Genomic DNA, 20261 nt, shown 5'->3' on the forward strand with positions numbered 1-20261 from the left:
TAGTATTCCCTTCAGAAAACATAGAGGTATTCTCATTTTGCTTTCCAATAAGGCATTAAGAAGTAAAATTATTTTTCCATGGTGACATGGCAAAGGTAAGGCCAAGGCTCCCTTTGGTGTCCTGGGGCTCTGTGTTCTTTCCAACAATGCAGAAATGAGGATGATGCCAATTAAAATGTATACACAGTTTAAGTATTTCTATCTAGAAGTCTTACCCCTCAGGGTAATTTTGATTACACATCCCCCTGAACTATGACTACTCAACTACAAGTCTGGGCATAGGTCAGTAAGCACAGTTATATGCTCTTTGTACAACAACTAACCAAGAATTTTAATTTAGAATCCAAATTTCCTTTTACAAATACAACATTTCTCCACAAAAAGATACCCCCTTTCTCACTCTCAACTTCAAGTTACCATTTTATTTCAAATCATGCCCTTATCGTCTAACAGTTTGGGATAGATGTCTTCTATATTCTGCCCCTATCACTAGGTCTGTGTTTGGTTAATACTAACTTTGGTAGCATGCCCACAAATTTGCATTTTGAAAAACTCAAGAAATACCTAAATTTGGTAATACATGTTAGAGTAGCTTTTAAATTGTAAATAAGAGTTAGATCACTTTTTAAAAAGCTGGTTGTATTTCAAACTATATGAAGGAGCCCTGAGTAAGGGACTAGGGAACAAACTACCTCATCAAAAAGCAGCTGGAGCAAGTAAGAGCAAAAACGCGCCCAAGCAAGTGGACAGGGCAGGAGAAAGCACTGCGGAAGGCAGAGAATAATGGAGCACTGTACTGTGTCTTCTTAATTATCTGTGCTGTAGAAACAACAGATACATTCTGCATTGGTTTGTGGTAGTCATTTAGAAGAGCAGGATAAAAAGTACAGACTATTTCTACAAATAATTTTTAAATCTCAATTTTTTAAAAAGTGGAAAAAAATGTTGTAAATGTTAAGTCCACTTTAACCAAATGCAATGTTAATTTACAAAGCATCAAACTTAGCATCTCTTGGAATGCCCCAAACATAATTTTATTCTACTAGTGGGAAGACTTGTGAGTTTGACAACACAACCAATACCATTAAAATAAAATTTACCTACAATCCAGTTTCTTTTAAAATTAAATTTCTATCACAGTCTGGGACTGGATGATCTTTACTACCATGATTGAAGCAGTCTCAAAATGGAAACACTGTCTGTCACCACGAATGACTGGTCATGAAGACTGATTAATGACCTGGTAATTACCTAATCAGGGGACTAGTGCTTGCTTTCTCCCAGTTCACCCAGTTTACAGAAACCACAGACCTGCATTGCCCCTCTCTGTATTGTCTTTATACAAATGATGTTTGCTTTGGCCTTTGCCAACTATATGAAGAAATGACATAAATTTAGGGTTCTGAAGAGATATGTAGTGTGCCACCTTCCAAAGAACCAGAGATAAAATATAAACATAAAGTCACTGTTATCCTTACTTTCATGGAGCTTGCAATGTTCCAGATATAAAATACCCTAAATTAATTAAGTAAAACGCCTCACTGATTTCCAAGCTCTTCTATCTATAAATGGTTAGTACTGGGCACCTCTGGAAAATGAAAGGGCCTTTCAAAAACATTGCTGGGAAGATGACCTATTTTTGCTCTCCTCTGAGGCAGGTTCACATCACCGGATGATGTTGGATATGGCTCGATTCCAAGGAAAACAAACTTTTCTTGGTCATTCAATGGCTGTTTATGAGTATACAACAAGTGCTTTATACACCCTGTGAGCTTGTCAGATGCTCAAGTCCTCTTTCGATCTCTTTCTATGGTACACGTAACCCCTGTGTGGTGTAACACCCTCACCTCCTCCCACAACTGACCCCAACTACTAAACACACATTTGTCAGAGACTCTTGCAGGAGACTGACTTTCTTTTCCACTAAAGTATCTGTTTATAAATGCAGAGTACAAAGACCAACAGGTGCCTCACTTCTCCTGAATGCCTGACTTGAAACATTTATCCTCACCCATTGAAGGCTGAGAATACTTATTCACTCTGTGGAGTTCTCCTCTGAGGCACACACAGCAGCATGGAAACTGTGAAGATGCTTCCATGTCTCATGCATTCTTGGTCCCTTTTGTCCCCTTAGCTCATTGGCAAGGACTATTTAGATCATTCATATTCGTAAATGTCCACAAAAAAATGAAGGAGAAAATTTCTTCTGAGATCAGATGAGATCAGGTACATTCAGGGTGTGGTATGGCCATAGACAGAAGGAGAAAATTTCTAATTTAAAATTGGACAAAAACATTACGGGAGGGAAAAGAGAGAAAGAAGAAATCATTTTGTAGATAAACTTCTTGCTCAGGCGTTGAAAGTTAAGGTCCACAAATCAAAAGGCAGTCATGTCTGCGGAGCTAGGCTTTTCCACTGCCCTCTCAGTGAATCATGCTGCGGTTAGTTGAAAGTGCTATTCACATAATAAATTAACCACCTCATTTCCTTCAGCACCAAAATATACATAGCACCCCCATACAGATTTGTTTTAATAAAAGTAATAAAGCAAGCCCAGAGGTTATGGCTGTTATGACATAATCACACCTCTGAGATTTAAAAACACTCACTTGCACATCATGCCTCAAAAAATCTTTGCAAGCCCCTATCCAACAAAACCTAACTGTACTCATACCTTCTGGCCCCATTTATTCCAAATAAATAATAAAATAAAAGTCTTGAATATGTCAGGAGAAAAATTTCCCCTTCAATTATACATTTGAAAAGAACATATACTTTTTAGTAGTAATGTATAATAAACAGCTTGAGTACCTGATTTAGATTATTAAAGAAAATATATCACTGAAATTAACAGTGTCCTAAGAAGGCAGCCAACTAACCTAGTTTCACCCCAAAACAAAGATATTTTCTAAAGTTAGCTGTTCAAAATGACAATACATTTATTTCTTTCTGTGGCCTGAGAAACAATTTTTGTTCTATATAAATCCAAGCAGATGAACTTCTCTTACCTGGCAATGATACATAATTATTGAGAATAACCTGGGGTACAGGAGAAATTCTAGTAAATTAAACTTGTCCTCAACACAGACTCTTCCCCTTAAAATTTCTTTCCATAATCACCAGAAAGAAAGACACTGTAATACAACTGTCCATAGCATAAGATGGATTTGGTGGAGTGACGTGCCACAAGTAAACTTGCCCTGTAATTCATCGAGACCAGTTTTCCTGTTTCTGCATCACATTATAATCTCTTTGTAGAGGCAGGGTTCATTGTCCTCCTAAGCTTTTTACACCTCCCAGTCCCTTCTGCAGAATCATGCATTCTATGCATGCTGTCACTATGATAACAGGGGTGCTTCCCCCTTGAATGTAAGTTGTAATATAATCTTATATTTACCAACAGTATTCTTTTTAAAGACCATGGTCAGCACCCCCACATATATACATATACATAAAGGAATGTATTTAACAACATTTATGAATAATATCAGATATGCAAAATAAACAGTTTAAATGTTTAGAAATGGCCCTCCTAATATTTACACATTTCATTTCTTTTTCCAATTGCATAATTACCTGGCACACTCTTATAGTACTTGGATTTTCAGTTACTTTTTTCTAGTGAATATTATTATATGCACAAATAGGTTTTTTTTGGCTGAATAAAGTTAAAAATTCCTTCCAAGATTCTTTTTTTTTTTTAATATTATTTTTTAGTTGTAGTTGGACACAACACCTTTATTTCACTTGTTTATTTTTTTGTATGTGGTGCTGAGGATCGAACTCAGGGTCTCGCACGTGCGAGGCGAGTGTTCTACTGCTGAGCCACAACCCCAGCCCCCAAGATTCTCTCAAAATTCAGTATTATACACATAATTATATTCTACAGTTCAGCAAAAAAGAAAATAATATCTATATCTATACCAGAATTAAACACATTAGAGTAATCTTATAATACTATAATTAATCTATGGATTTTAGGTTCACACAACCGTTATTAGTCATAATCAGTATACTAAAAATTTCCTCAGGGATCTATATCAAATGAAGATAAAATTATTAAGAATTTCCATAACTTACATTTTAATAGATAACTTCACTTTAAATAAAAGATGGTATTCTAATGGATCCCACTGTGACCAAGATTTTTCTTTGATAAAGATATTCTGCTATATTAGTGATAGGTCCTTAGAAATATTGATTGGTTGATTTAATCACATAGAGAATTCCTCCATTTAGTGCTTACTCTGATCTGTCCTAGGAAGAATTATTTCCACACAGAACAGCATAGACATTGTGGAGAGGAAAAAGGAATGAAAGGATGTGTGCTAACGTAAAGAACTTTAGTTCTTTCATCAAGAGTAGTCCTTCCTCACCTTCCTCAGTCATTCTCACTTTAGCTACATGCTTATTTTAATGTTCTCTGTTCCTAAATTCTTCAACACCTTTCAGTGCAGGTGCTCCCACAGAGAGATCTAAGAAAAAGGAGAATAAAAATGATAAGATCTTCAATTTCTTTCTTCAGTGTTCTATAGTTCTCATTGTAAAGGTCTTTCACCTCTTTGGTTAGATTTATTCCCACAGGTTTTTTTGTTTGTTTGTGAATGAAATGGTTTTTTGGATTTCTTTCTCAGAAGAGTCAATATTTCGTTATAAGCAAGTTATTGATTTTTTTTTATGTTGATCTTGTATCCTGCTTCTTTGCTGAATTTGTTCATTGGCTCTAGAAGTCTTCTGGTGGAGTTTTGGGTCTTCTAGATATAGGATCATGTCATCAGCAGAAATAATTTGCCTTCTTATTTTCAAAGAGAAAACTATAATTGTCAAAATGGTTATAATACCAAAAATATTATACAGATTTAATGCAATCTCCATCAAAACACCAAGACATACTTCACAGACTAGGAAAAAAGTCCTAAATTCATTTGAAAGAATAAAATACCCAGAATAGCCAAAGTAATACTGAACAAGAAGAATGATGCTGCAGGTATCACAATATCTGATCTAAAATTATACTACAAAGCTAATGTGAATAAAAAAGCATGGTACTTGGCATCAAAACAGACATGAAGACGAGTGAAATAAAAAATACAGAGACAAACCCACATAGATAGAGTCATCAGATATTCAACAAAAGTTCCAAACACATATATTGGAGAAAAGATAGCGTTTTTAACAAATGGTGCTGGGAAAACTGGATATCCTTAGATTGTAGAACAAAACTAGATCTCTGCACAAAAGTCAACTGGAAGTAGATGAAAGACCTAGGAATTAGACCAGAAACTCTGCAAGAGAAGAAAACATAGGCTAAACCTCCAATATATTGGCACAGGCATCAACTTCCTTAACAAGACCTATAAAGCTCAAGAAATAAAACCAAGAATCAATAAGTGAGATGGAATCAAGTTTCTGCATAGCAAAGGAAACAATTAAAAGCTTGAAGAGCCTATAGAAAGACAGAAAATGTCTGCCAGTCACTCCTCCATCAGAAGATTAACATCCACAACATATAAAGAATTTTAAAAACTTAACATCAGAAAAATAACCTAATCAGCAAACAAACAAAAGAACTAAACAGACATTTCTCTAAAGAAGAAATAAAAACAGCCAATATATATATAAAAAAAAAATGTTCAATGTCCCTAGCAATCAGGAAAATGCAAATCAAAACTACATTGAGATTTCATCTCATTCCTGTTAGAATGGCAATCATCAAGAATACAAATAATAATAAATGCTGGTGAGGACATGGGGGAAAAGAAACATGCAAATTATTACAACTACTTTGGAAAGCAGATTCCTCAAAAGACTCAGAATGGAACCACCACATGACCCAGCCATCCCATTCTTTGATATTCATGCAAAAGAACAAAAGTCAGCATACTATAGTGACACAGGCACATCAATGTTTATAGAAGTACAATTCATAATAGCCGAGTTATGGAACCAGTCTAGGTACCCATCAATAGACAAAGAAAATGTGGTAAATATACAGAATTGAGTTTTATTCAAACATAAAAAAGAAAATTGTGGCATTTTCTGGTAAATAAATGGAACTGGAGAACATTATGTTAAGTTAAATAGGCTACACTCAGAAAATGAATTGTGAAATGTTTTCTTTCATATGAGGGAGCAAGAGCAAAATAAGAGGAAAAGCGGGAGAACTCATGAAAACAGAAAGGAGATCAGTAGAGTAGAGGAGCAGGAGGAAGGAGGAACAGGAAAAAGGAGGAACTGGAAATGAAATTGACAAAATTATGCTATTTATATATGAATATATCACAGTGATTTTCATCTTTATGTATATCTATAAAGCACCATTTAAAAAATGATAAATAGCAACCAATGAACAGCGGGGCATGCCTATAATCCCAGAAGCTTGGGAGATTCAGGCAGGAGGATCATAGCAAAGAAAGGAAGGGAAAGAGAAAGTACTGGGGACTGAAATGGAGCAAATTATATTCCATGCATGTATGATTATGTCAAAATGAACCCAAGTTCCATTTATATATAACTATAATGCACTAATAAAAACATTTAAAATTTTTAAAATAAGGTATTTTGAACAAGATAGCTCTCTCTTATCCCATTAAGCATCTTAAGGATATAAGACAGAATACACATCTACTATTTTCAACTCCCGATTTTAACTAAAGTTCAACTGTAAACAATGTTATAAAGTATCTTCTGAAAAGATATGTCATGTCCTCAGAGCCTTGGTTAAATGGCAGACTTACTAAAGAAATAAGCCTCTGCAGCAATTGTCCCCTCGTCCCCTCCACCTTTCTCTCCTCCTGCCACATGCTCACGGGTGGCAGCTCCCCAACCCGCATCTCTGTGTCCTCTACACGAGGCGGCTGGGGTAAATGGTATAATCCGGGTTCATGGGCCTTTCTCTTTGTCAGATCTTTCACAGATAAAAAAAAAAAAAAAGTGGCTTGGGTCCTATACTTCAAGTTCCACCACATATATCAAAGAGTTTCAATATCTGACCCAATCATATGATTTGACCTTCCATGATGTCCAAATGATCTTGTCTAACATCCTCTTGCCTGAGGAGAACAGGCAAGTTTGGGAGCAAGCTAGAAATTATGCTGATGAGGTACATCAGACCTCCCCTGCCCATCCGATTGGCACTGAAGCAGTCCCTGATGGAGACCCCAATTGGGATTATAATTTGCCTAAAGGAGTAACTATAGAAACCAATTCATTACTTGCCTCATGGCAGGACTTATAGAAAGGCAGCCCATAAGGCTATCAATTATGAAAGGCTCCAGGAAATCTTCCAAGATAAGAATGAAAACCCTTCAATATTTCTAGACCGCCTGACCAAGGCTTTATTACAATATACTAATCTGGACCCTGAAACCCAGATGGGAGACAACTACTACTGACCCACTTTTTTCTCCCAGAGTTTCCCTGATATTAAGGCCAAACTAAGGTGCCTCAAGAGGGGTCCCCTAACTCCCCAAGCTGAGGTTTTGGAGAGGTGAGAAGGTCCAGAAGCAGAAATATCAGATGCTTGCTCAAGCAGTCCATCCGGCCTTAGTATGTGTCCCTGGTTCCACTGGCTCGTGGAAGGGTCCGTCAGGAAGGGTCCCTGTTTTAAATGTAGTCAGATGGATCACTAAGCCTTGCAAGCCTCCAGGCCCTTGTCCTAAATGCCATCAGGAGGAACACTGGGCCACTGACTGTCTCCAAGCCCATAGCAGCCCTCGGACATCTGGCCCTTCTGGTTCCCCTTTCCAACTCTTAGGACTGGCTGCAGATGAGTGATGAGGCCCAGGTCCCCATCACCTGACCACTACCATCACTCTGTGGGAACCCAGCGTAACTCGGCGTATTTCAGATAGGCCTGTCTCCTTCCTCCTTTAGTCCTCAAGGAGTTCTGGGGGCCCACTACTTGTCCTATGACCTCTATTGTCAGGGTAGAGGGTAAACCCTACCAGCCCTTACAGACACCTAACCTTGTCTGCACCTTTAGCTCTCTAGTATTCACCCACTCCCTTTGGGTCATTCCATAGTGCCCTGTTCCCCTTATGGGAAGGGACATCCTCACAAAGTTGGGGGATACGCTTTCCTTCTCCCCTCATACATGCTTCCATCCAGACTCGCCTGCCGCTCCCCTGATCCTCACCCTTACCTTAGGACCATCCCCTATTCCGTCTGCCAATGCCTTCCCATTACCCACTTCCAAGGTGGACCCTACTGTCCGAGATGTTTTAAGTCCTTCTGACACCTGACACCATGAGCCCATTCACATTTGTCTCAAAACTTTTTGCAGAGCAGCCTTGATCACGTTCTCCCATCAGCCATCTCGCGTTCTTCTTCATCTACACACTGGTCTCATTTGGGTAAGTTACTTAACCCTTCCCCTGCACTCCCTAATGACAACAGTGACAAGTCTCCTCACTAGAACTTAGATCTTGGCACAACACCAAGGTTCTCTCCCATCCCTTCCCCTTGGCGAGTTCACTCTCGGGTCTTGGTTCTCAGCTCCTCAGCAGAGCTCACAGTAGCTCTGGCCAGGCAACCAAGACTCTCTACAGGCAAAGCCCAGGACTCAGGAAGTAGCAGGTGACTCCCTTCTCTCACTCCCAGATTCCAAATAGCCATGGGGAACTCCCAAATCCCATCTGACTCACCTCTAGGCTGCCTCCTTGCCCACTTAGCCCCACTCCTTTTGGCTCCTGATCAAAAGGTCCATCGACCAGTTCAACCTTCCAATCTTCATAACTTTTGGGAGCGCTCAGGAAAATGGAAGAATATCCCTTACGTGCAGGCTTTCTCCTTTCTCCACTCTAAGCCTTCCCTTTGCTCCTCTTGTTCCCCTCACCCAGCTTCTACTTGCCACTTAAGCTCTGGATTCCTCCAGAGACCCTACTTCTAGACAAATAAGGGACCCAGAACCCTCCTACACTGTAAAGCCCTAGGCAGCAATCTCCCTGGCCAAGGTCACACTGAAGCTAACATTGAAATACAAAGGCCTGGGGGGGAAAAGTGTCAATTTAATTTTCCCCTACATCTCTACTCTTGAACCTACTGTTTGGGGATGGACCCTTGCTTATGAATGGTGACTACAGCCTCTCTACTCATTAACAAGTCAAAGAAACTCACCTTTACGGCCCCACTCACCATCCTGACTCCCCATCACCTAAAGGAACTCCTCACCTACAAGGGCTTACATTCCTTACCCCAGTGCCACATTTTATCTCTACAGGTTTCCCTGGTGGAAGATCCCAGTCTTACTTTCCACATGTGCTCACCTTTAAACCCTACTACTCTCCTCCCCACTTTTCCACCTCTTCTCCTCTTACCCATTCATGCACTGAAACTTTGGAGGAGCTTCTTCCACATACCTCCCACATACAGAAAGGCTCCTTGCTCCAGGCAACATACACATGGTTCACAGATGGCTCCTCCTTCCTTCAAGAGGGAGTTCATCTGGCAGGGTATGCTATAGCCTCTGTAACCTGGGTTGTGGAAGCAGCTCCCCTCTCCAATCAGCAGGCTGAACTTGTTGCCCTTCACTTTGGCAAAGGGAACCTCCCTCAATGTCTACTATCCCTTGAATTACATTTAGATTGGACTAATTCCCTTAGCTCTTCTTAGGTTTCAGGCCCTCCCAAAGAAGCCACTCAACATCTCCCCTTTTGAGCTTATATATGGATGACCTATCTCCCTGTCAGCTCCCCACCCTCTGATTCTCCACTACCCCTTGCTCCTCATCTTTTCTGTCCTATTCTTGCATATACTAGGAACCTTCTTTGGCAATACAGCGATGCTGTTCTGGCAAAGCCTAGTTCTGCCTCTTCCCCTTTTCCCACTCTGTCTTCCGGCAACCTGGTATTTTTTAACCCCCACCCCTACCCCGCAACAGGCCCCTCTCTTCCTCTCAATTCTCTGCAAAATGACTGGACCCAATCGGGTCATTCTTACCACTCCCTTGGGGGCCCGCCTTGAGGGCATCCCATATTGGGTTCATAACTCCCATTTAAAATGGTTTTCTCTACCCTTTTATACAGTGACACCCACAGGCTCTCTCAAGCTGAATTTCTCCAAAGCCAGAACCCCCAATCTTCCTTCAGTCTCTGAGGACCACAAGGACACTGCAGAACCATGAGTACCATCCTTCCCTTTTTCATTTTTGCCCTCCTCCCTTATTCTGCACTCCCCTCCCAGGGGTACCATTACCAGGAATTTCCATTCCAATTTCTAGGAGACTTACAGCAACTTGTTCAAACCATACTAACCATACAATCCTAGCTTGTTTCTTAAACTGTTGTGGTTCTGCAGAATCGAAGGGGCCTTGTTCTTTCCACTGAAAAAGGCAAACTTTGTCTATATCTACAGGAGGAATGCTATTTTTATGTTAATCAATCTGGTATAGTAAAGGACAAGAAAGGGGGTGGGGTTGTGACTCAGAGGCACAATGCTTGCCTATGATGTGTGAGGCACTGGGTTCAATCCTCAGCACCACATAAAAATACAAAATAAAAATATTGTGTCAACCTGTAACTAAAAAATAAATATTTTTAAAAAAAGACAAGATAAAAACAACTCCAACAGGACCTTGAACATCGGAAACAACAGCTCTCCTCTACTGAAGGATGATAGCTAAGAAACCCGCTTCTCTAGTGGGCACTTCTTTCCCTGACCCCTCTCCTTGTCATAGGCCTTCTGTTAATGCTTGCCCCCTGTGTCATTAGATTGGTTCAAGACCAGATCCAAAAAAAAATCTCTAATCAAACTATAAACCAGCTTGTTACAAGAATACCAAACTCTCAACCAAAATTGGGGCAAGGGGCAGCATTACACCACAATTCAACCTCCTTAATAGTTTCAATGACATCCCACCCCCCCCTAACAAGGGATTCAAATGTTGCCTCCTCCCAGCAGGAAGCAGTTACAGAAGATTGACCTATGTCCCAGTTCCCTGAGGAGCCCAATAAAAACAAAAAATAGGGGAAAATAAGGTCCTTGCTTCAAATCTGGATGGCCATTTTAAGTGACAGTTTAAGAAAAAAGTTTCACTTTCCCGCCCAAGGGCATTTCTGAGCATTTCTCACACCAACCCAATCCCTATCCACCTGCATTAGAACTTGCCCTGCTCTGATTCGGAGCCTCCCCCATAAAAGCCCCAGAATCAAGCCTATTTTGCCTCTCTTTCCTGTTGTCAGCCTTTATAGTCAGCTCTGACAAATAAACTCTAGTGTGTATCTCTGCCTGGTCTCCTTCTTTCATTTCTCACTCAACCATCTCTTATTCCTCGCTTTCCCTTCACTCTCTAATAAGTGGATGCTGATTCAAGGGGGGATGGGGGGACAGGGGTGGGAAATGGAGGAACTTTGGGCAAAGAAAAGGGAGGGTTAGGGAGGGGGCATGGGGGCAGGAAACATGGTGGAATAAGGTGGACATCATTATCCTAGGTACATGTATGACTGCATACACGGTGCGACGATACATTATGCACAACCAGAGAAATGAAAAGTTGTGCTGCAATTATGTACAATGAATCAAAATGCATTCTGCTATCATACATACCTAATTAAAATTAATTTTTTAAAAATAAAAATGTTTGTTGATATATAACAACCTAAAAATTGTACATATTTATGGGTTATCATATGATGTTTTTCAATACATGTATACACTGCCTAACATTTAAATCAGGTTAAATATATTTGTCTACTCAAACATTTATCATTCCTTTAGGGTAAAAACATTTCAAATCCTTTCTTCTAACTTCCTGAAATACACAATACATAATTATTATCCAAAATCATCCAACTGCAATAACTAGCACATCAGAACTTCTTACTCCTATCTGTGGCTTAGTTCCCATTGATCAACCTTCCCTATTGCTCTCCACTTCATTTTTAACAAAATATGAAAGACACATTTTCATTTCTATGCTACTTTATCTTTGTAGTATTATACAACATGACTTCTGCCTCTTTGATCTCTCACTCCTGCTACTAGTATGACCCAAAATTCCTTTTATCTTACATATACTATAATGTGCATTCAAGATACCTGGAAATCTTGTGAAAATCAAATTCTGATTCAATAGGCATGGTGGGGCTCAAGAGACTTTGAATGGGGCTTACTGCTACTCAAAACAAACCAGCAGCATTGGGATATCTCCCCCCACCCCTTGCCATTTCTCATCCTATAGGTCTTTGAAAAGGGTGCAAAAGTTTGTATTTCTACAAACCCTCAGAAAATACTGATGCTGCTGGTCCGGGAACCATATTTTGTTCTCAGTCTGATTGTACACAACAATCACCTGTGGAATTTTAAAGATCAGTTAGCAAACTTGTGAGGCATGCCCCACTACCAACAACAATAATTAAATTAACATAACCAGAGAAGTAGTCTAAGCTAGGTATTTTTAAAAGCTCCCCTACTGAATCTTAACATTTCTAATTTAGATAATTTAGGGGTGTAAGAAGAGGTTAGTGGTGAAAAGAAAATGGTATAGAATGACTCCTAGTTAAAAGACATACTGTAACTGTAACACACTACTACAATTTCTTAAATATCTTCTCTACCCAATACTACCCTATAAATAAGCACTAGAATTTTTTTAACCTTTATCTTTTTTTTTTTTAATTGTAGGTGTACACGATACCTTTATTTTATTTTTATGTGGTGCTGAGGATTGAATCTAGTGCCTCCAAGCGCTCTACCTCTGAGCTACAACCCAGCCCAGCACTAGAAATTTAACAACTGTGTCCTGGACCATATCTCTGTAATAGTACTATGAGGATAAAACAAATGATGGTTAATCACAAAATTCACAGAAGAAAAATCTATATTTGTGAGATGAAATATGGATTTTTCTATTTTTTAAATAGTATTAAAACTTAGCTTTAAAGAGTGATTAATCTGGTACAAGATTAGGGTCTTAAAGAAAATCTAAGACTATTATGAAGACAAATGTAATCTATAATATTATTTATTTTTTCATTTTTGCTGAAAATGTTATATTATCTGATTATATAAATAAATCCTTATTGTAACACACATACACACACATAAAAAGAATACCAACTGAAAGCCAAAGTTCCTGAGTTAAATAACTTTTACCATTTGGCCAAACTTATCCAAATCTTTTTAGAAATTATAAACCATTAAACAAAAAGTTATAGTGTATAATACAGCATAAGTCACAATGTACCTACCAACCAGCTAAGAAATAAAAGACTATAGATATAATTGAGACTCCTGGTGTAGCTCTCTGAGACTGATTCTTCTCTCATTCATACTCCATCCAAAGAAATAACTATCTTAAATTCCTGTACTTATTTTTATATACTTAATATGCATGTATTCATAAGTTATATTTTAATATTTTAAAATTTTTTATCCATTATATAATACTACACTTATTCTACAACTTGCTTTCTCTCTTTGCATTATATCCTGATATTTATCTACATCAATACAGGTAGCTCTAACTGGGACATTTTCACTAATATATACTATTACACAATATGAGTACACTGGTTTATTTTTCCATTTTCCAGATAATGGGCATATTTTGAAATTTACACCATGATAAGTAGTGCTTCAAAGAACTCCTTATACTTGTCTTCTTGCACCCAAGTGATAGGATTTTTCTAGACTATGTATTTCTAGCCACAGAATTGCTGAGTCATAGAATCTCCATTTCCAACATTACCAATTTCTAACTGCTGCCTAAAGTGGTTGCACCAATTTATACTCCTATGAAGAATGTACAGGATTACCAATGTTCCCCCTGCTTAATATCTGAATTGTCTGACTAATTTTTGACAATCTGAAGGGTTTCTCATCAGAACTTTAATTTGCATTTCTTTTGCTACTATTGTGATAATTTTTTTCTGTATTTTTCTTTTTGTATCCATGTCTATGAACTAACTACCTTTTGCCTATTTTTATGTTGAATTTTTTTTCTCCTTGTGCAGCAGATCCTTATGTATTCTGGATCATTTATATGTTATATGTTGCAAATACTTTCCCTCACTGTCTATGAACTATCTATGTATTGTGTTCTGTTTCAGATTCTAACACAAAATTCATTAATCTTTTCTTTTGGTTATATTCTTAATGTTATATATTTTTTCAATGATTATGATAATTACTAATTTTAAACAATGAAAATATCTTGAAGTTTTATAAATCAAGACAGTGATTTTTGTGCCAGTGTATGAAAACTAGAAGGTGAACTGAATAGAAAATGACACAAATCTAGTTTCACTGCCAAGGTCACTGACAGAGCAAAAGCAAACAAAAATATTATCACTGTTGGGGTATTAGTGAAAGGTAAGTCACATAATACTAACATTTCACATTTATTTTAAAGATAAGTAATACTACAACATTAGGGTATATGTGTATATATATAGATTTTTACATTGTTGGTGATTTCTAAGAACATGAGAATGCTAAAGCTAATATTTCCATGTAGGAAGCCTAATTTATCCCAAAGGGATAAAGTATTCGAATAAAAATTTTAAAACTTGAAATTTAAGGAATAAACCAGGTTCTGTGGTGCATGCCTGTAATCCCAACGGCTTGGGTAGCTAAGGTAGGCAGATTGCGAATTCAAAGCCAGCCTCAGCAAAAGCATGGCACTAAGCAATTCAGTGAGACCCTGTCTCTAAATAAAATACAAAATAGGGCTGGGGATGTGGCTCAGTGGTGGAGTGCCCCTGAGTTCAATCCCCAGTACCCCCCCCCCCAAAAAAAAATTTTTAAGGAATAATTAGCAAATTCTAATACATGAGTCTATCAGGGTCAATTACTTATTTGCATTCTGTGTGTGGGGGTCTCTTCATGGTCATGAATAAAATATCTAAGTCCAAGGCTAAGTTTGAATTTCATTCATAACATAAAACAGATTCAGTATATCTTTTTTCTTGGGACTTAGAGTCAAGAGACAAGATTGCAAAACCATTTTAGCAAGGAATTTACCTGTGTGAATGAATAATACCTCAGTTTTAAGATAGTTTCATTTTGTATTTATTTCAAAATATTGCATTAATGTAAATGGCAAAAAGCCAAATAAATTACCTAAATGACTGTCTATGGGGCAGACTCTTCTGCAACCCATTCTACAATGACAAACAGTTCAGAGACATAAGTATTTTACAGATTTGAGTAAAAAATATAGATTAACTTTTATACGCTTAAACTAAAATTACACTTAATAATCTCTACTTGTTCACTATAAAACAGTTTTCAACAAACTAATGTTAGCATCAAAGAGTTGCTTTTAGTTTTATTAGTTTGTTTTTACCCAGAATTAAGCACAGAGCGGGTAGTGAAATAAAATGCAAATTCCTACCTTTAGGGTTCTACAATGAAAAATTTCAGCTGGGAAGATGAATTTCCTTTTACAGTGACTCCTCATTATCCGCTCATGAGAAATAAAGATGGCCTGGATACAGAATCCACTAAGGGTTCCAAAAACTTATTTTGGACAACCATTTCATATTCTAACATCATCAAATGATCTAACAGAGAAGCACAAAAGGAGAAAAGAGGCTGTTCTGAGTCTTTCCTACTACACTGCACATGCTCATTACCAAATAGAGGTGTTAATGAGCATGAAAGTATCTAGAACACACTCCAAAGAAAAAATAAATAGCAAGTAAATCCAACTTAATTTAAGCTGTGTTTTCAGGGCATGACAAGGCCAAGCTAAACCACCATTCCCCACGTCCCACAGAACTTCCACAGCCAATCCTGCATCATCCTGCTCTCACCCGGAGTGTTTTCTTGGGAGTAACACCAAGCCACTTTCCAGCAAAGTCTTTAGGGGTCAGTTAGGGATATGCTGTCATTCGACCACACTGGCGGCCTCTCTCTTTAGAAATAATGACAGGCATATGTTTTTAAAATCAGCTCTCTCCATTTTCTAAGACATGGATTGGAATGCTGCCTTTAGCATTTTAGCTGTTATTAAACCAAAAGAATTTTAGTTTCTATTGAAATAATATTATAGTTTCTATTTAACACTTTCATTGAATAGTTTTCATTTTTTAAATCAATAATGTTTGTCCAGCTATTTATACCTTAAATTGGAATGAATGTAAATATTAAATTTATACTAAAACCATGGGAAGGTTTCAACTACAAAGGTAAGTTCTTCTATGGTTGTATTGGAAATTCCATCGTATCAAGACTAAGCAGTATATTGCCTAAGACATGGAAATGGATATTTTTATTTATATAGTTATATAAATAATTTTTTTCTACTACATATTCACTACAGAAAGCTTGAAAAAGTGAAAAAAAAAAATTCCCCCATCACATCAACCAAACACATAAATTACAGTAACTTTCCAGGTACATTTTTTTTCTTTGATGTAAATACATAGCTATATTTTAAAAACACATGTTAGTTTTATCTATAACAACACCTTTGCTGCAATTTAAAAATATTGTGTCAGGAGCAATTTTCTTATGTTTGTAAATCCTTGAAAGCCTGAATTTTTAATGGCTGTATAATATTTCAACTAACATACATATCATAATCGGTTTAATTATTCTCCTACTATAATTGCTTCCAATATTTTGCAATTTGTCCAGCAAATTTGTACATAAGTGTTACCAAAAGTTCTTATTACTACCTTGGAATTACTAAAAGAAGAACTTCCAGGTAAAAAGAATACATTTTTTAAAAAGTGACGATTTGCTAGAAATAGCAATATATACTTCTACAAGCAGTGTATATGAATGCTTGTTTCATCATATCCTTCCCACCTACACACATTTTTATTACAACTTTATTCAACTGTTATGTTGAAATAATAACACCTTGTTTGATATAAAAGATAAATTTCTATTCTTTTCATGATAAATGGCATGTAAAGGCTCCTTATATATATTTTATGTAAATGTTTTATAGAAACTAACATATAAATGTGTACAAATCAACAAAAAATCTTAATAGTAAAATATGTAGTTATCAAAACATACATATATACTTGTGGCAAAAAAGTTTTTCCAATTCATCGTCTGGTTTAAAATTTATGTGTTAACAAATGACCTGTACATGTTTTGGGCTGTAGTTCCAGCCAGTTTTATCTTTGTGGGAGTGATTCTTCACACTTAGTGTCTTTCTGGAATTCCTGAAATTTCCATTCACTAATAGGATCCTTTCTTATTTTTCTAGTCATTATCATTCAGACAGACAAATATGCATTCACATGGGTATAGATACACATGTACACCTTTTCTGTTATTTCAGAGAATTGGAGTTGTGGATACATTGGCAGTAGTGGTAGGGCAGTTAAAGAATATCATAAGTTCAACCTACCATCTGATTACTTTCTCAATTTTATTATTTGTTAAACAGTATGCACTCCAATTTCATAGGGCTCTTTCTTTTAATCTCAGGCTTATAGATGCAACTACAAGTTTAACATCTTTACTTAGATTTCTTATAAGTATCTAAAACCAACATGTTCAAAACTGAATTACCCAAAATCTACATTACTAAGGCATCAAACACATACCAGAACCCATGGAGCAAATTCTTGACAATTTCTTTTCTCTTACTTATTATGAAGTAGTCCCTACAAAATAGACTTAATTTCTTTTCATCTTTACAGCCATTAACTTTGTCCAAGCACCATCATCTCTTACCTGGGCTACTTTAACAGCCACTTAATTGGCTTTATTGCTTTTCCTCTTCCCCTCTAATTCATTTTCACCAGAATACCAAAGTCAACGTTTATAAATACAAAAAAGATCCGAGTCAATCCCTTGCTAGAACTCTTCTATGTCTTATTGCTATTGTAATAATTTCACTCTTTCCATTAAACTCAATCTCTTGTTAGGTCTCTGATATTTACTTAAAGACCTCATTGATACTAGTGACTTATTAGCCTGCGTGGGTTCTAGAAATTTGAAATCTTGGCTCTTTTTCTTATCCTACCTACCTTGCTAAGATAACCCATAATTTCATCTAATAAAACTACAATTCCCCTCACAAAAACTGTCTATATCACAAATCTGTTTTAGTTATAATCTTTTAGAAACCAGGTTTTTGTATCTACTTGTAGCTAAATCCCTTTAGTAACTATTTTTTCCCAAATGAACAAGGCCAGTTAAAGCTCTGAATGCCTCTTAGTCCAACTTCCTATAAAATGGAAATACTCATATAGTTTCGATATATGGCAAGTTCGTACAAACTTTGTCACCATATAATCCTGAGTAAAAATTCTTACTCTAAGGCACAGCAATTATTTCTGTCAAGTGAGGAAGTAAGGTTGTATGATTTATAAGGTCTCTTCTATTTCTAGTAATCACAGATTTCATGAGTGAATGTACAATACAATAATTATCACTTAAAGTCCATGAAGATTGTAATCATATTGTATTATAATCACAATTGTAATAGAAGGTAATATTCTATTTTAGATTTAAGAAGATTTTATCAAAGAGAAAAACAATTTGACCCAAGCTTTTTGGAGACAAATTTAAGCCCCATAAGCTATCCTGCTACCACCATGAATCCACACTATTAAAGATTCAGTGCTGTTTCCAATTGCTCAATGAACACATAGAACCTTAAGAATTGAAAATACAGTAACAACAAAACAACAACTACTACTACTAGTACTGTTGCTGCTGCTACTACTGGTACTATACAGTAACAACAATTGGTAAGTTTTAGACTATTCTGGGTAATAATCAAAACCCAATTACAACAATCAAACAAATGGAAAATAAGGCACAGTAGGGACCAAAAGCTTCTTCCTAAAAGATCAATAAAGATCAATGGTTCATATTGGTTTACACAAAGAACCAAAATGTGCCCCCCCTCATTCCAGACTCTTTCCATTTTTATAATAATATTAAAAGGAAAGGCTCTCCAAATTGTTACTAGTTTGATCTAAAGTTTTACTAGTTTTTACATTTGACTAGAGACCATTCTAAGACTTGATCAAGATCACAAACACAAGAAAAAGCAAGATTTCTCTCCTTTCCCAGTAACTTATAACTCCTAACTACCTCCTCACAAACTGTATGACCTTTAAAAATGGAAATCTATTCCCACTAACACTTAATTACTATGCCAGATTTGAGCACTGCTCTTTGTATTGATGGATTTCATAAATTAAATGATCCACATTGCTTTACCTGATACATTCCAACTCCAATGTGCTTCGGCTCAATTTTCACTAGCTCAGCTAATGGATCTTGTACACGCCTTGCTATGGAAACTGAAAAAACAGAATCAGAAAACAAGTATGACTTAATGTGAAAAGCAGTACTCAGATAATTACTTATGTTAGTTCCTCATAATTTAAGTACTTAATCCTATCCCTACTCATACTGCCCTCCAAGGACAAACAATTTAAATTTCAAAGTTCTCTTTCTTTCCCATGCAAAATTTCAGAATTAATCATGCCATCCTAGGCATTCTTGAGCATAAATAGACTAAAAAGAATTATAGACTTGAAAAAAACAATCATAACACTTAGTTCATATACCTATACAATTATCTGTTCATTCTTAAAGAATAGGATATTTCATGCTTTAAAAAGTGAGTAGATATTTGTTTTATTTTTAAATAATTACAATTATAAATATGATGTAGGGCAAGCCCAAGATGGCTATAGTTAGGATCCTTTGTCAAGGCTTCTGGCAGATTATGTTTTTAGTATGAAGCCAAGATCATGACTACCCTGATTCTGCATATATATCAAGGTTATAAACGTTTGCTTGTGAGCATATGCCCACTTATGTAACCTGAAGGCAATGGGCTTCTTTGTTTGGACTGCATATAAAAAAGGCCTATGGAAATGGCTCAGGGATCTAAATGGAACTGGCTGGGAAAAAATGAGGTTGGAGGCTGGGGGACTGCTGTTGCCTCTGAATACAGAATGTCTACTATCCCAACTGTGTTGTATATCTTCTTCCACCTGCCAGGATCCCAAATCTGTTTCCAAGAGTCTGAGCCTCCCCCACAACATATGACTTTGACTTATAGTTATATGTCAAATATGCTATCAGGACTAGATCCTGTGATAATAATGAATAAATAATGAATCATATCTTAATGCAAGCAGAGATACTGAGTCTACTAGCTAGTGAATACACTTGTATGCCACTGAATATGACTGCAGGAGTGCATTGGGAGGCGCTCTAGCCCAACTGCTTGTCTTGTAACACATACACAGTTCTAATCACATCCCTTTCTTGACCATCACAATCCATATTCAAGAAACTTGAAAATTAACTTCAAATATACTTTTATC

General features: G+C 36.8%; 1 protein-coding gene across 2 annotated transcripts in view; it reads right to left on the minus strand.

Annotated features, from left to right (window-relative positions):
* Srbd1 (S1 RNA binding domain 1) overlaps window positions 1-20261 on the minus strand; it is a 226249-nt gene that overhangs the window by 69296 nt on the left and 136692 nt on the right. For both annotated transcript variants that reach the window (XM_027934616.2, XM_071601541.1), the window contains one exon: window positions 19141-19223. In XM_027934616.2, coding sequence (XP_027790417.2) covers window positions 19141-19223 — 83 coding nt within the window. The remainder of the gene's footprint in view (window positions 1-19140; window positions 19224-20261) is intronic.

The sequence above is a fragment of the Marmota flaviventris genome, chromosome 14 (genome assembly GCF_047511675.1).
Source record: "Marmota flaviventris isolate mMarFla1 chromosome 14, mMarFla1.hap1, whole genome shotgun sequence".
Classification (NCBI taxonomy): Eukaryota; Metazoa; Chordata; class Mammalia; order Rodentia; family Sciuridae; genus Marmota; species Marmota flaviventris.